The sequence below is a fragment of the Crassostrea angulata genome, chromosome 6 (genome assembly GCF_025612915.1).
Source record: "Crassostrea angulata isolate pt1a10 chromosome 6, ASM2561291v2, whole genome shotgun sequence".
Classification (NCBI taxonomy): Eukaryota; Metazoa; Mollusca; class Bivalvia; order Ostreida; family Ostreidae; genus Magallana; species Magallana angulata.
The window spans coordinates 16,867,836-16,884,506 of record NC_069116.1 but is presented as its reverse complement, the minus strand read 5'-3'; the positions used below and the strand labels follow the sequence as shown (position 1 = coordinate 16,884,506).

The window sequence follows — 16,671 nt, the reverse complement described above, 5'->3', positions numbered from 1 at the left end:
CTTTTTATTCTTAAGTTAGCTTAATTATGATTGATTGATTGATTTGTTCCAGGATAAATGTGTAGTACTAAATACATATAAAATGCACATCCTTGGTTGATTTAATATTCAAATAAAAATATATTTAAATTCACTATAATTTGAAATTTAGATACATGTACATTTTCATGAACGTTGACTCTACTTTAGGTTGCTCTGTATATATCGATTGATTTTGAAATATTTACTTACTCAGCTCATTCATTGTATACTAAAAGTATTATACATGTACACATGTATATTTACAATTTTCAGTGAGTCTTTGATAACATTAAGAATCCATTTTGTAATGTATAGTACTACATATGTAGTCCAAAACTATTTTGATATTTAATCGAACAATTTCTGAAAGTTACATAAATACATAAGTAATTAGGAATCATTCTATAAATATTATGAGGTGAGCAAATACGGTCAGTCGGGCGTGATCAAATCTATCATCTATATATCTTCGAGTTCTATTGGATTTGATCACCCCTACCGTATGCATGTATTTGATCACCTAATAATACTACAAGAATGACTCGGATTCCATTTTTTAAGGTGGTATGCATGGGTCACCTGTGGATATTATTGTGGATAAAAGTACATTACAATCAAAATACTTTCATCGTCTAAAATGTTACATGTAGATTCGAACTCATGACTCACAGATTCGCAGATAATGCTCTAATCCATTGCGCTACGCTATTATAGGTAACCTTGGCCACTACTTAAATGTTTGCAAAGAAAAAAAATTATATAATGATACCTATATTGTTTATTTTGATAGGAAGTACATGTACATGTACGTCACAATATGGGAGTGTCCCACACCACTTTAAATATATAATTATCATATAATTCTACATCAAAAATAATTTACAATATATAGCACTTGATATTTGAGGTTAATATAATTGCTATTGGTAAAATTCAAATTAGAATAAATGAAAACTTATTCGTAAAAGTCTGATAAATGGTTTTTTGTTTATTTTACAGTGCCAGGTTCATTACTATGTTAATTCATCTTTCTTGTGTTTTAATGGGAATTATGTAGAAATAAACTCATGTTACCGATTTGACGTATAAACGGAAATGACCGAACTATAACGGGTGCACTTATTGAAAAACACCGATAACATTCGGTATTACGGAAAAGCCCGATTAGTCACAAAAACTGGTCCTCGTCAAGAAGGAAAGAACGCTGAGCGATAAAGAGAACCAGTTAACCGTAGTTATCCAAGATGGTGGGTATATTTGTTGTAAACACATTATCTCTGAGAAATTTATTACGATTGTATGGAAACTGTTAAGAAATCGTAATGAGGGGATTGTATAATAAAGCATCAACTATGTCTACGTTTCAAAACGAGAAATATTAATCAATTATTTGACTGAATCGTATGAAAGTGACTAGTGTTTTTGTTACCAAAGGCAAAGCATGACAAAAATCACCGTGTCCTATCGTACCCACTACCCTGGCAGTCTTTTTCGTGTATTCCTTAATTTCATATTGCGTATCTTGAAATCATTCACGCAAAACAATGAAGGGAAGCGCAAAAATTTAAAGAGTGGGGGAAAGGCGGTGTTAAAAAGGTTATAGAGTTGCCTTAATAATTTCCTAACCTCAATTTAGCCAAAATATAAACAAAACTATCAGGTTAAGCATTTTCCATGATCCATGTTATCCATTCTCCTGGCACTTTTTTATATTTTTCTTTGATGATAAATACCTGCTTTTTTAAAAGATAAATTCTGTTAATTTGATTTGCATGTTAAACAATGAACTGATAGCCAGTAAAGATAGGCTGCGTGATGTTGGTGTAAGGTTCCACTCCTTAATGTATTATTTGCATCCCAATCATTTGCTGTTGGTATAAGGCGTTAAATTTGACAAGAACGCTGGATGATCAACGAATAACCTATTAAAATTAACTTGAAATTTCAGGCTGTAAACTATCATTTTGTGAAGAAAATATCCCGATGTTTTTTAACTTCAAAATTTGAGCAATTTCCTACCTATTTACATAGTGCTCAATATCTAGGAAATTTGTATAGTCTAAAAATGTCATGACCACCCAGCCCTCTTATATAAAAGAAATGCAAAGTCTTTATCACCTTTTCTGTTTCTATAAATATGTCTAAGTTGTTGCATAATTCATTGAAAAATATATGAAAAAATGCATGTCAAAGTTCCAGTTCTTTTTTTTTTTAATGTAAATTAACAGCTGTTTCCCAGTCTCTATTAAGATCAATATCAAATCATCAAATTTTTTAAATTGTGTATTTGTTGCATTAAGGAACGAAAAAGAAAAATGATAATTAATAAAAATCTATGTTTTTTTTAAAGTGCTTAAAAAAGCTGAATATATTCAATTTGTAAATTATTTTCCTTTTTATTCAGATTTTTTCTGTGATGTAAATAAATTAAATATACGGGTATTTTTCTAGGATGTGTTCTTGATGATCAGAAGAAAAAAGACTACCATCTTTACAGATGCAAAAGAGTCAACCCCAGTTAGCGATGTGAAAAAAATTGTAGAAGGTATTCTAAAGATCAGACCTGAAGATCAAAAGCTGTTCAAAGATGATCAGGTAGGATTTCTTCTTTGCAGTCTCCCAAGTATTAAATTTCATTTTGAGATATTTAAATGCCAAAGGTTTTGTAAAGTTTGGTCAGGAAATCATTTTCACCCCTAAAATGCAAAAGGGTATAGAGTGGGTATTGACATTGAATTATGTATCTGTTAGAGGTCAAGGTCATGATGGATCTTTATGTTAATCTTTATCTTGAACATAATTTCTCTCTCCTTAGTCACTTTGGCTTATACTTAACCAAGAGAATGCCAAAGAGTAATACTGTAGTGTAAATTAAGTCTTCATGTAAGTCCGGTCAGATACCTGCATGTTTTTTGACAAATTAGCTTCCCATAACAAAGATTTTAAATGCACAAACAGACAATTACAAAATAACTTTACATCCTTGAAATATAAAATTTAAAATTCCATAAAAGTAGTCAGTTGACATGTAAATCTGAAGGAAGAGGCTCAAATTGTTCGGAAATTATTGAACTTCCCTTAACACCCCCCCCCCCCCCCCCCACAAAAAACAGGCAGCAGATTAATACCTATGATAGATTGTTAAACTGTTTTTGAGGATTTATTTTGTTTTGTAGCCACTAGATGACAACAAAACGCTAGGAGATTATGGGTTTACTTTTGCAACAGCAAGAGCACAAGCTCCAGCTACTATCGGACTGGCTTGTAAACAAGATGGTATGTATTATCAATACTGTAGATTGGCAAATAATCAGGATGGTTTTAATTTCACTTTGTTCCCGATTTATCGTTTTTTTGCTAAATTAAACCCATCGTAAATATTAACATAAGTTTTTTTAAAACGTGTTAATGCTTATACTTTGATCAACTGGTTTTCTTGAAAGCGTGAAATTAAGAACATCGCGATTGGTACTTTTTTGTAAAATCTTGAAATTTTAACACTCTGGAATTTGTTGTGACGCTTCCATGTGATTGCTTTTGGGTAGGAAAGGCATTCTATGAGTGTTAAGTTACACAAAAAAGTGAACAGAAATTTTGATTTTTTGTCAATTTACTGGAACTATGTCTGGAAGTAATATTTCACATACCATATTCCTTTTAACATACACTGAAGTTTGTATCCGGATCATTAGATTTCAGTATCAATTTTTAACAATCAATGGAATTGTCAGATTTTTACTTGATTGATTGTATTGTTGCAAAAGATAAAATCTAGCAAAACATTCAAATACCCTATACATGTATATGTCTATAAGTATTGTTTGTACTTATATCAGTTCCTTTTTTCACTTAAGGATTGAATGCTTATATTTGGAAGTCGTCGGTCCTATAACACACCAAGTGTTGCAGACAAATTGAATGCTGTGCGTTAGGGCAATATGTTAATTTGTCTGCAGCGCTTGGTGTGTTATAGGTCAGTCAACACCCCAAAACAAGCATTCAATGCTTATATTTATATGGATATTGATGTCAATTTGTATGAAATATATTTGTATTGTCTCTTTAAAGCTATTACATAAATTCATAGTCGGGGATATGAAACATACATGGAACAGCCATATTAACATGTTATTTGGTTCACTTCTGCGCCTAAAAATAAAGTGCCAGAAACTTTGTCAAAAAATATTTTTTATTAACGATAAGATATGAATAAACAATTATTTTTCATTAGTTTATATCAAATTGGTTATGTAAGTTTGAACATTTAATATTGCAACAATAAATACACTCAAAATGCATTTATATATTTGTGCTTATGGTGCATGAATCAGCTAGTTGTAAACAAAGGAAATTGAACGTTGCAGATTTCCAATGCAAACATAAGGGGAAATATACACTGAATGTAAATATTTTGTAGCTGACCTGTTCATAGACTGGTACTATGCACTAGTTTTTACAGTGTACCAACTGATAGTACAGTGAAAATGTTATTAGAAAATAAAGTACATTCACATATTTTTCCTATTTACAAAATTATTAATTTAGAAAAATGTCTGATGTTTATAATGAATTCAAAATAATTATAAACACTCACTGATCAAGGGCGGCACATATTCTCAATGCTCTGGATGACAATTTGAACGTAAATGTTGCCCGAAGACTCCTTGGTTAGGACTTGTGTGATAAATATTTTTCTTGATGTAAGAGAATCTATTTCTATTTGATATAATTTTACAAACATTCATAGGATATGCATGCTACTTACTTTAAGGTACTTTTAAAATGGGTTGATCTTTTGACCATATTATATTTCCTGTTTGTTGTTTGTGTAGATGGCGAGTTTGAACAGTTAGAGATCACCCCCCTATCCAGTCCCCCGGAGCTACCAGATGTGATGAAACAACAAGACTCCACATCGGCACATGCACAAGAACAAACAGCATCTTAATCTTGTTCATAGCTAACTTATTTTCTCAAAGTTCATTAGGAAGTTTATTATAATTGTTATGTAAAACAAAAACAAAACAAAAATAACGGTGATACAAATATCCATGTGAGTACCCTCCTGCATGAGCATATCCAAGCTTTAAGAGATTTCTTTTTTGTTCCATTAGCTATTATTGGTATGTAAAGTGCGGTCATATAATACAGGTACGAAAGTCACTAATGTTTAAATATAGTCTGTACCTTGCTAAAGTTTCAAAGCGCTGTTGATTACAAAAATTACTATGTAAGATTTTTTTTCAGTGTAAATTTGTTTCAATGTTTCAAAAAGTTACAGTCTTGTTTTTAATAATTAAAATTTAAGCATAAAAAATGTTTTCGTTTTATATTTTTTGTTGGAATTTTAATAATTCAAAAGTATTCTGTGGCCAATTACCTTTAAGTTAATACAGGCGTTTGTTCAGTGAGGAAGTACATGTACCAACTAATCGACATTTATAAACTTCCTTGGTAAGTAGTATCGTGTTTCAAGGTATTTTTTTAGGGGGGGGGTTAAATATTTCCCAAATAATATTTATAAGAATAAAAAAAACCAATGTGCCTCGCAAAATCTTTATCTTAAAATACCTTAAAAATAAGGGTTTGGGTTATTTAAGGTATAAAGAATCATTCTTTGAGTATTATGAGTGGTGATAATTTCGGTCCGGGCGTGGTCAAATCCAATAAAGCCCGAAGGGATTTATGATAGATTTGACCACGCTCCGACAGAAATTATCACCTCATAATAATCAAAGAGTGATTCCTTATTACTTATATTATTTCTAATTTGTACACTTTAAAACAATATTATTTTAAAACCACTATTTTCTTGTGTAGCACATGCTATGTATTTAATTTACTACGCGCCGCAGCCAATACCTTTCTCGGTTATGCTATAAGACACGCCTATTTTGTGTCACTCGTAATTTATGAAGTTATTGGGTTTTAGGGTTCAAAATTGATTCGTAATGTTATCACGGACAAAGACAGTTGAAAATGTAAATATTAGTTAATAAAGATATATTGTGTAGTTTATTTCACTATTTTTTATGCTTTCAATATACATGTACTGTAAGACAGACAGTTGGCTTCAAAATTTAATTCTTTGTAAATATTAAATTAACGTTATGTTCTAATTCGTTACGCTCAACAGAACATTAATAATTTATAAAATAAATAAACACAGTGTGTAGGTACAGAAGCGCTCTCATGAGTGCAGTTTATTACATGTAAATTACACAAATATCTTCCGGTAAAATCTCAATTCTCTGCAATAATGAGGAAAAAATGTTAATAACAATAAAATGATATAATATATAAATAAATAAAAACACGTGTTCGATAGACACGTGATATCATACCTATACATTACTAAATACATGACTGGATGGTGCGACTTTTTCGCTATGAATTCACCCCAAATTGCTCATACACATTTCCAACTTTCTGCTTTAAAGGTCGATACTAGATTTACGTGTTTTCAAATAACTGTAGAGTTAAGCTTGGTTCCGGGACTTTAGAAATAAGACGGACACACTTTTGATTACTTTAAAAGACAGACACAAGGTAAAAACTTGGACGGGGATAAAATAAGATCCGTTTAAAAGCAAAATAAGACCCAGATTCAGCCATTCCTCAATCTACATGTATTCCAAGGCGTGCTGGGAGAGGGACATGGATACGGCTTCTTCGAACATAGCGTTAAACTGCTCAACCAGCATATGATGTTACAGTCTCTCTGTGACAAATGATTCAACAGTCAGCCTGTTTAAGAATCGATATGCTTCCATGCAAATGGAGATGGTCAAGATTACTTGTGATAAACAAACAGCTTTGAAATTCTATGAAAGTTATTGATCTTTGTATGCAGAACTGAAATATGTTTCCTCTATAAATGGAAGCAAAAGTAATACCTCAGTTGCTCTAGAATTATTAATGGTTGGCTAAAACAACGGAGTTCTGTAGAAAGATTTGAAAATTATTTAGCAAAGCTGCAATCCTAGGTGAATGCATTAATGAAAAATGATGTACATACATATAAATAAGTTTCAATTATATTTCAATAAATGAGTAGTTGAGTGAAAGCTGTCTTGTTTTCCCTATTTTATACAGCGTTTGGCTACTCCCCATGTCGAGGGAAAGAGATTTCCAGAGTTCCGGTAACAAAGGTTCAAATACAGTAACTCACAAACCAGTATATCACTGAAAGACTGTCCTTTCCCCATAACTAAAATTGTGAAAATAACTGCATAAACAGAAGAAACATATGAGAAGTCATATTATTATGGCGCATCTGGGCACAATTAAGACTTAACATGCATGGATCCAGAAATTTTTTCAAGGTTATTTCAGTTTGCCAGGGAGGGTCTGAGGTGCATTTTTGGTAATTTTATAATGTAAATAACGAAATTTGAATTTTGCAGAAGGGGCGGGCTATTCATATACTCCTATGTAAAAATTTGACCCCTTCATTATGGCCCCACCCTACCCCGGATCATGATTTGTACAAACCTATAAAGATATAAAACTACATGTACATGTACCCTGCCTAAAGATGCTTCCACACAAGTTACAGCTTTTCTGGCCGATTGGTTTCTAAGAAGATTTTAAAAATTCACTCCATATATCCCTACGTAAAAATTCGACCCCAATGTGTTCCCATCCTAGCTACCCCCAGGTATCATGATTTGAACAAACTTGAATCCACTCTACCTGAGAATGTTTCCCCGCAAGTTTCAGCTTTTTTGGCCAAACGGTTTTTGGGAAGATTTTTGAAAAATACCAAATTTTCATCAATTTTTGATTATCTCTCTTTGAAAGAGGGCCTGGCAAAATAAGAGTTTCTCAACCAGTGAAAATGAGATGTCAGAAGAAAAAGTTTAGAGTACGCCGAAATTCTTTTTTTTTTTTTTCTTTTCTTTAAATTTTGAACAGTAAGTTCACTAGAATTATCATACAGTAGATCATGGTTGCTCGTAAACCATTGTTGACGACATCAACATTAAATAATATCAACATATGAAAATATTAAAGATTTTTTTTATTTCTCCAGGAAGAGGCTGTTTTATGAACTGACGTCTAATCCCTTCAACTTTTTGTCAATTTATGTTCAATTCATATATAAAACTATAGATGCATTGTACATTGTATACATCTGTTAATATCCTGGAGACATATATCAATTCATTTATCGATTGTATACACTGCAAATAGAATACTTATGTTTCCAGTTATAGTAATAATTGATCCAAAAGCTGCACGAAATTCAATATACTGTATCCATGTACGCCACGATAATTCATAGGGAAATATTTGATGAATTCAAGTACCTGTACTGGCATAAAATAATCACCAACAACTAATTAGGTGACGAATCATGAATGAAGATGCTGGATCTACACTTCAGAAATGTCCTACTTATAATAATGCAGTGGAAAATGAAAAAGGTGATCTCTCTCTCTCTCTCTCTCTCTCTCTCTCTCTCTTATTACAACACTATATTGTTCTTGTAATTTTCCCCCAAATGATAATTAAACGGATTTGTAGCAATTACTATATTATACTAAATACTAGTATTTATGCAGCTGTTCGAAAAAGTTTGAATAACACTTGCAGAATTTGTAACATTTTAAGATCGTTATCTTGTGTTGTTTTGACATGCTAATGTTTTGTAGCGGAATTGCTTCTCATAAAACATCGGGCTGAAATGACAGTAGCCGTGCAGTTGCGCAAAGCCGCCATTGTCATATCATGGGTGTCTGTTGTGTTTGGGTTCGCCCAAGGTCTGACTGCAACCGGTAGGCTGTTTTCTGACAAGTACTGTACTTCAGCACGCACACACGAGCGCGCACGTATACTGTAACAGAATTTGGGCTGCTATAAAATACAAAATAAAGAAGTGTTGTGAAATTATTCTTCTTCGAAGTTAATATGTTGTAATAGTTAACTTTAACAAACAGAAGCGTACAAAGTACGGTACAAAAATACTCGCTTATATTTACATTTTCAAGTGTCTTTGCCTGTGATAACACTACGTATCGATTTTGTAGTATAAAATCCATAATACAAATGACGCCAAATTGAGGCGCCAGCGGGGTTTGCTTATTGATGTTTAAATATTTAATCGTACGATTGCTTAAAATTATATAAATATAAGTAATAAGGAATCATTCTTTGAATATTATGAGGTGATAAATTCGGTCGGGGCGTGATCAAATCTATCATAAAGCCCTTCGGGCTTTATTGGATTTGATCTATCATAAAGCCCTTCGGGCTTTATTGGATTTGATCACGCCCCGACCAAAAGTATCACCTCATAATACTCAAAGAATGATTCCTTATTCCTTATTTAAAAACTTGGTTTTCGTACCACATTTCGACAGTAATATGTTTATACATTCAGAATCAAATTAACAAACACCTGGGGCTTCAGTTTTAACTGGATGTGAAGAAAGTTAGAATGCGTTGACAAAAATAAGCGAAATAGAGTAAATATTCACAGCACTTCTGACATCTCTGTATCTAGACACTAAACCTTCAACAATACAATGCAGCATTCGATTAATGCGTTGTGGAAAGAAAACATTATATCAATTTTCGAAAACCAGTTAAAATCAGGAATAAAATGAAATTTTTGTGTAGGTTATCCTTAAAAAAAAACATGTTGACAGGCCGTAGAGCTTAGAATTAATCTGTTCACTCGGAAACATTTGACACCCACATTTTCTTACGCATTTCACTAATTACTTTGCCAAAAGGAATGAAATAAACTTTAAAAATTATCTACAACATAATATTGTTTTATTTCTATTGTTGATTCTATCTTTCTTTTACAATTAATTGACCACCTGGCCTCATTTAAAAAAAAAAAAGAAAAAGAAGAAAATGCGAATGATGCAAGTAAAACTGAAGGAAATTATTGCCGTCGTTCTAAAACCAGCAGATGGCGGTTTTAGATTTTGATATCGGCAATTAACATTAACATATGTTGTCTTAAACAGTCATAGTTGATCAACTTTATTTTATGATGTGAATAAGACCGCGGAACATTAACGGCAATATTGGAAATATACAGCTTACGTCAATTTAATTTAATCTTTTACAGCCAAAACATTTGATATAGATGGGAACAAATTGACGCGGACGTCTGAGAAAACGTTGGATTGAAACTGTAGTTGCATGCATAGGAAGTGTATTTTCAATCCACCTCAGTGTTCATAACTTGCTTCATGTATATAAGTTATGCGATCGAAACACATTTTATTTAGTATCAGCAAAGCGATTGAAAAACATTTTTTTTCACTAATAAGATATAATCAGCAAATATGAGGATATCCCGATTCGGGAGAGATTATGCGCAATTAAGGCAAAGCATTGCCCGATGACTTCGAGAATCAGTCGCCACTCATTTAATTCCTTCAGCTACAGTTTCAATCCAATGTTTTCTCAGACGTCCGCGTCAATTTGCTCCCGGCTATTTCAAATGTTTTGACTGTAACAGGTGAAATTAACGTGTATATTTCCAACCTTGCCAGTTAATGTTCCGCGGTCTTATCTTGGTACCAAACATTTTATGTCATGGATAAAATGAAGAAAAAAACACCAAGTCTTTATTTGTCTAAGAATAGACTATTCATTTGTTCTGCAATGCTTCACAATGAATTTTTACATTTAAATAAATCTTCAGCATGTTAGATAAATAATCGAACCTTTCAACTTCCACAATTTCAGTATACGCATCAACATTGGGTAGTGACACTATATTTGGATTTGGAGTAAGTCAAATAACATATAATCTTCAAATATTATCTAATGTAAAATGTCAAATGTAAAATAAATTACTCATTTGATTTACTAGTATTGGAAATAATACTGTAACCCATTCGCGCGTTATTTTTTGGCTTTTTACGTTGATATTTATTTTGATATGATATTTGATTGATCCGCAACAATAAAGCAGTTTTCATGTGTCTGAAAAAATTAGTATCTTATTTAAATTGGATAGGTTTATTTGTGATACCGTTTATCAGTTGTTGAAGAATAATTTGCATAATAATACATGCGCTAATCTATTCAATTTATTAAGCATCTTAAAAAATTACATTTAAGGTTTTCACAATCTAATCATGACAATTTATCCCACAGCTTAATGCAATACTGGATAGTTTGTCCTCCATTGTTGTACTTTGGCGGTTTCATAGCAACGACCTGTACTCAGAAAGTCGAGAACAGAAGTATGTCTTATAATTAACTATTCTTTGTTAATGTTGATGTAGTATACATGGACGTGAATGCAGAATATTTGCATATTGCGTGACATGTAGTTCTGTACTGTGTTACTAGTATGTTGATCAAGATAATGCAATATAAAGGAGTCTATTCACTGCGCACTAATTTCCAGGCTCTTGGCGTTGTTAAATTAAAATATACATTGGACTCTATCCTAACAACATCAAGTACCCTAAAATCAGTGTGCAGCATAAAGAGGGTCCATATTGCATTATCTTGTGAAACGTACACATTACAGAACAATACCTGCTACAAATTTGCAACATATTTTATTTAGTTTTTCTATTTTTTGCAGTAAGCAGATCCACGTAGTTTTGCTAAAGATTTATTCCCAAAATTTCTACTTTTATCATGCTGTTGTTCTCCTCTGTAGAGCTTGCTTTGTTATCGCCATTCTATTTGTGGCGTCGAGTACTAGCCTGCTGACGATGACAATCATTTCTCTGGTCAGAAAAGAGAAAGAAAAAGAGGTACGATGATGATTAAAACGTGTTTGATTAACAGTAAAACATTGTACATTTTACCACATCATATGTTAAATAAATTCAATCTATCCTTTTCATACTCTTATTTTTATCCAAAACATTGTGAAGCATATTGTGCAAAATATTTTGACAAAAGAGATGTTAATAATTTTATGGATATGCATGTGTTTGACAGTCTATATTTTCCAGCTAATTACACTGGAAATTATCTCTCTTACAAACGGAGTCTGTAATTTGGTGCTAGGAACTTTGAAGTCTTGTTTAGGATACAAACTGGAGAGCAAATCTCTTATGACCGATAGTAAGTCTGTTTGGTTCTCTATGGCGTTTTCAAGGCACCGTATCATATTGGATGTGATCACATGTATATATAAATTATGACAGAACATAAAGTCTTTGACTGAAACATCGTTGCATAAGATACGAAATTCGTTCATGTCTGTGCTCAACATTTTCTATGAAAATTGAATGAAAGCAAATCATTTCATGCAACAACAAAAAGGCTATATAGACGGGAAATCCTTCTGTTGTGATTGCATCTTTCCAATTGGACTTAATATATTTGGTTCAAAATATAAATCATAATAAACTTCATATGTGAATCTGCTAAGTACTTCATCCATGAATTCATCTTCAATAGTATTTTTTAATACTTTAACTAGTAGAGTATAATCTGCCTCTTCTTCTTTTTGTCGATGACAAAGTAACTCATACAAAATCGAACAGTCAAGAAGTACTCAAACAATAGCCATAGCAACAGATCTAGGGTTAATATTTTGATGTAAAAATACCTTGTATATATAAACGAGTTTACTTTCCCTTTGTGAAAAAAACTTGACGTGTTCACTAATTTGCTTATGAGCAAGGTATAAAGTAGAAGTAAACAACTCAACTGTTCGATTTTGATTACAAGCTCACTTAATGTTAACGAGTTGACCAGTGTATGTATGAGTAGGTCTATGTACAAATACAAGTCATAAAAACTCTGTCTCAACATCTCTTATATTTTTTCTAACAGGTATAATAACTTTCGTAGGCTTCCTGATGAGTTTATCAGCTTTTTTGGCGATTAATTTTTATGTCCACGATGCCTCGCTTTGGTACATAGACCACGTGTTTGCCATTGTTTGTAGCGTGCTTCTGTACTTATTTGCGATAAGGTCTGTAGAGTTTCTCGTTTCAGATTACTAGTAACTATGTTTGAAATGGTTTTCATATTTATTTATATACATGTACATGTAAATGTAAAACCGCTGTTGTTTGATTATTTTCAGGTTCTTTTGCCAGCAATATCTTGCCAATGATAGTCATCAAACATGAGCAATTAAGACTTAAGAAACGATGATTTTCAAAACATCAAATCCTTTGGATGCAAAATGATGATTTTGGATGGATAGTGACGTACTTGTATAAATGAAATTATCACTTAATTATGAGTCGAAATTTGGTGGATATTCAAGAACTTGCATTTGTTCATTCTATAAATATTTCACCGTAATTCAAAGTGAACTTTATTGCATGGATTTGAATGAACTGTTATTAATACGAATTGTAACGAAATTAATGCTTTTCAAAGCTTTAATGTTGACTATTTCTTATCATTGTCGAAACTTTACAAAGAACATAATTATACAATAAATAAAATAGGCTCTTATTTTTAAACTCGTTGATTACTAACAAAGTGAAATGTAACAATCTAACACAGTCTTAGTTTGCTTTATTTCATCAATTAAAGCCAATTAAAAAACATACATCTTATTTTATTACGGCACTTATTTCATTTATGACAACATGGACGAAATTTCCTTTTAACTGAGAAACCTTACGTAGACATTTACCAACTACAAATATGCTAAAAAAAAAATGAAAAGTACTGAGAAATTGATTCAATAACGTTAAATCTAAGGGCATGCTCTCTTAAAAAATAATAAAATGTTTTAATTGTTAAGAATATATGCAAGAAATGAAAACCATAAAAAAAAAAATTTAAAAAAATCAGGAGCCCTTTTCACAAAAAATCTTTAAAAGGTTTAGCGTAAAATTTCAACTTAAGAATATCTTACGAGAAATCTTAAGTGCTTTTCACGAACGCATTCGTAACAGGTTTCACTTAAGAATTTACTTAGGAGTTAATCTTTTTCTAGCAACGATTTGAATTCACTTGATAAATCTTATAAAACGGGAGAAACATATATGCGAAATTTCATCACATCGGAGGTTTCACGCATTATAAGTCATCACCTATCAGTTCACAAGTTTTAAAAACTCATGCGGAATTACACATGTAAACACACCAAGTTGTTCTGGACATTGATTTGAGTGTCCCGTGATTGCTGTTTAAAAAATAGTTACAATTGGACTGACTCACTGAGAAAAGAATTTGAAGTTGAAGTTATTCTAGGTCCGTAGAAAGAAACATGCATTTATAGATTGTGCATTTCAATAAATATATAGTTCCTGAAGACATCAGGATTCACCGAAAGGCCGTTCACTCATGATATGTGCCACGCTGCAGTATTTACATTCCCATGCGCTTGCGTGGCTATGAAGCGGAACGGAATTCGAAACTCAATATTTATGTGTTGGCCCATCGCTAAATCACATTTTTCTCATTTTAATTGGATATATTCACTTTTGAACATCGTAATTTTACAAAAGTAAATCTTTTCATATGATATATAAAATATGTGGAAATCGTGTAAAAATTCGATATTTAGTGAATCATGGGTTTGGGCGTCACCATGTCTCTTTAAGCGACTGAGACCGCTGACTTACTTCGAGATATCCATTGTATTTGGGATATCAGTATTTGACATTGCGAAACTTAACTGTGATCATAACTACCTTATTATTTGATTACTTTTATATTTTTTCTTGTATTCACTGGTGACACAACTTTTACTGTAACCTAATTGGTTTAACGACACCATAATAGGAACGGAGCCGATGAAGAATTTTAAGCAATGATTGCAATTCTTAAACAAATACTAACCGATTATGATCATGAGTCAAAATGTCTGCTACTGTAGTCGCAGTTACCAATTCTGAAATCAAAAATGCTTAACAGTATTTTCCCCGTAGGCTTCTTTATTATAATTGCATTAAATTTTCAAACTAGAATATCAGTGCCAGTTTATTGTTTCAATACAGTACATGTATATTTGTAAATCCATTGTCCTTTCCCACTAAGCCCACACCGAAGAACTGCATTTACTTTCAAATAAAATATTTCGATAACAATCTAAAATGTAAACAAAACGGAAAAACATACTCGCTACTAAAACTAACATTATGTAACAGGAGGAATGTACATAGGTAGTAAAAAAGTGGGTCAGACAATGATTGTTGTGTTAACTAAACTCTTTCGAGAGTGGATCCAAATGCCGCACCTGGGGTTTAAAATAGAACTGTCCCTTTTGTTGTTTTTCCTTTAGAGTCCGGTAATAGGTCATGTCGGACATTTTCCTGTCCAGTACCTCTCCCGACTCTTTCTGACTATGTTCTTTCAAGACTTTCTTTACAACTCGGTGAAATACATTGGGATCAGCTTGTCGAATTTTCCTCTTGATTTCATGTTTGAAATATCCTGGCTGGTATCCACCGTTGTATATCTTAGTTTCTAGTGAGATTTGTCGAGCTGTTCGAGGAGATTCAACCAAACGTTTCCTGAAACCATGTTCCATCGTTCGGAAATTGTCAAACTTGAAATCATTATTAATAACCTCCCTATATCCACGCATGTGTTCGATGTTCCGCTCTGCTCGCTCCATAACTCTTTGGAGCAAAACTGCTTGCACTTTTTGGTCACGGTTCATCAATTTAGTGAGCTTTTGTAATCGCTCCTCTTCCAGTTCGTCTACTCTATTCACCCGCATTCTGACGCGCAATGACTCTTTCGTGATATTTGCGAACACAGTTCCCTTTCCCACGAAAGATTCATTCGGGTAACCAATAGCTAACCTTCCTTTCGGCATCTAGATTTAAATGAAATAACGTTTTCTCCAGTTAAATTGTATTTTGTCGAAGAAATTTAAACGTTAAAATATGCCTTCTGAATTATTTGAATTGTGATATATTTCTTACCTTAGGAATAGTTGTTAAACCTCCACCCGTTTTCATCCATCAGCGCTACATTTTCAACTCCTTATGGTGATGGCATACTGGCGCAAATCCTATATGTCTGTTACATATGTCTCATTAAATATAAAGGAACAAATATATCAATCGAAGAACAATGAAACAGATAGAGTTTCTATTTAAACAGAACCTTTGACCAAGGCATTGTAATCAGAGGATTTCGGTGTTCTTCGTTATCTATAACGTACGCAAAAGAGGTCAAATATTGGATTTAAAACGCCAATATTAAATAGAGTTATTGCCTTTAATACAGTTTATCTCAAATCTCGGTTAAAACCAATTCGTCAAAACACATGAATGAAAGTACATTTTAAACTTATTGAATTCAGATGAATCAAATTATTTATTTGAAAAAGAAATATGAATACAAGCGTGCAATACTTTACAAAAGTTTTGGCAGAGAGAGAGAGAGAGAGAGAGAGAGAGAGAGAGAGAGAGAGATTTAGATTTATTTCTAAATTACTTTTCAGATCTGACGAAATTTTAAGAGTAGCTGAAGAATCTCAGAGGGTTGTTTTAAGTGCGACGCTCTTCCCTACACGATTGGACAACGTGTGTTGGAAATGTCCACAGCTGTCCGGCTTGTGATTAAGACTTCTTTCAGTGAGGAGAAACTGGCTGAGCACTGCTTCAACACCAATCAAAATTGTAAAGAAAAGCAGTGTAAAAAATATATTATAAAGGATTTCATACTTGTACCAGGTATGATTATAATTAGGACCTATTTTTTTTTCTTTTTTATTATTTTCGACAGCTT

General features: G+C 32.4%; 3 protein-coding genes across 3 annotated transcripts; 2 read left to right on the top strand and 1 right to left on the bottom strand.

Moving 5' to 3' along the window:
* Positions 1 to 1,173: 1,173 nt before the first annotated feature.
* LOC128190750 (elongin-B-like) lies at positions 1,174 to 5,340 on the top strand. Its single transcript, XM_052862928.1, has 4 exons — positions 1,174 to 1,268; positions 2,473 to 2,616; positions 3,198 to 3,297; positions 4,854 to 5,340. Exons 1-4 carry the CDS (start codon positions 1,266 to 1,268, stop codon positions 4,967 to 4,969), a joined length of 363 nt encoding a protein of 120 aa, XP_052718888.1. The 5' UTR covers positions 1,174 to 1,265; the 3' UTR covers positions 4,970 to 5,340.
* Positions 5,341 to 8,075: 2,735 nt separating this feature from the next.
* On the top strand, positions 8,076 to 14,762 carry LOC128188875 (transmembrane protein 163-like). Its single transcript, XM_052860183.1, has 8 exons — positions 8,076 to 8,450; positions 8,679 to 8,801; positions 10,735 to 10,778; positions 11,149 to 11,237; positions 11,666 to 11,762; positions 11,967 to 12,078; positions 12,796 to 12,937; positions 13,052 to 14,762. Exons 1-8 carry the CDS (start codon positions 8,381 to 8,383, stop codon positions 13,095 to 13,097), a joined length of 723 nt encoding a protein of 240 aa, XP_052716143.1. The 5' UTR covers positions 8,076 to 8,380; the 3' UTR covers positions 13,098 to 14,762.
* A 135-nt stretch (positions 14,763 to 14,897) lies between these two features.
* Positions 14,898 to 16,084, bottom strand: LOC128188877 (uncharacterized). The gene is made up of 2 exons (XM_052860184.1): positions 15,861 to 16,084; positions 14,898 to 15,751 (listed from the first exon to the last, which is right to left on the bottom strand). The coding sequence occupies exons 1-2, from the start codon at positions 15,894 to 15,896 to the stop codon at positions 15,128 to 15,130; spliced, it is 660 nt and encodes a 219-aa protein (XP_052716144.1). The 5' UTR covers positions 15,897 to 16,084; the 3' UTR covers positions 14,898 to 15,127.
* Between the last annotated feature and the right edge of the window lie 587 nt (positions 16,085 to 16,671).

Coding starts and splice junctions, on each gene's coding strand:
- LOC128190750 (XM_052862928.1), top strand. Junction 2,617..3,197: donor AGCTGTTCAAAGATGATCAG/GTAGGATTTCTT, acceptor TTTGTTTTGTAG/CCACTAGATGACAACAAAAC. Junction 3,298..4,853: donor ACTGGCTTGTAAACAAGATG/GTATGTATTATC, acceptor TTGTTTGTGTAG/ATGGCGAGTTTGAACAGTTA.
- LOC128188875 (XM_052860183.1), top strand. CDS start 8,381: ATGAATGAAGATGCTGGATCTACACTTCAGAAATGTCCTACTTATAAT. Junction 8,802..10,734: donor CCAAGGTCTGACTGCAACCG/GTAGGCTGTTTT, acceptor CCACAATTTCAG/TATACGCATCAACATTGGGT. Junction 10,779..11,148: donor ACACTATATTTGGATTTGGA/GTAAGTCAAATA, acceptor TTTATCCCACAG/CTTAATGCAATACTGGATAG.
- LOC128188877 (XM_052860184.1), bottom strand. CDS start 15,896: ATGAAAACGGGTGGAGGTTTAACAACTATTCCTAAG. Junction 15,752..15,860: donor GTTTAACAACTATTCCTAAG/GTAAGAAATATA, acceptor ATTTAAATCTAG/ATGCCGAAAGGAAGGTTAGC.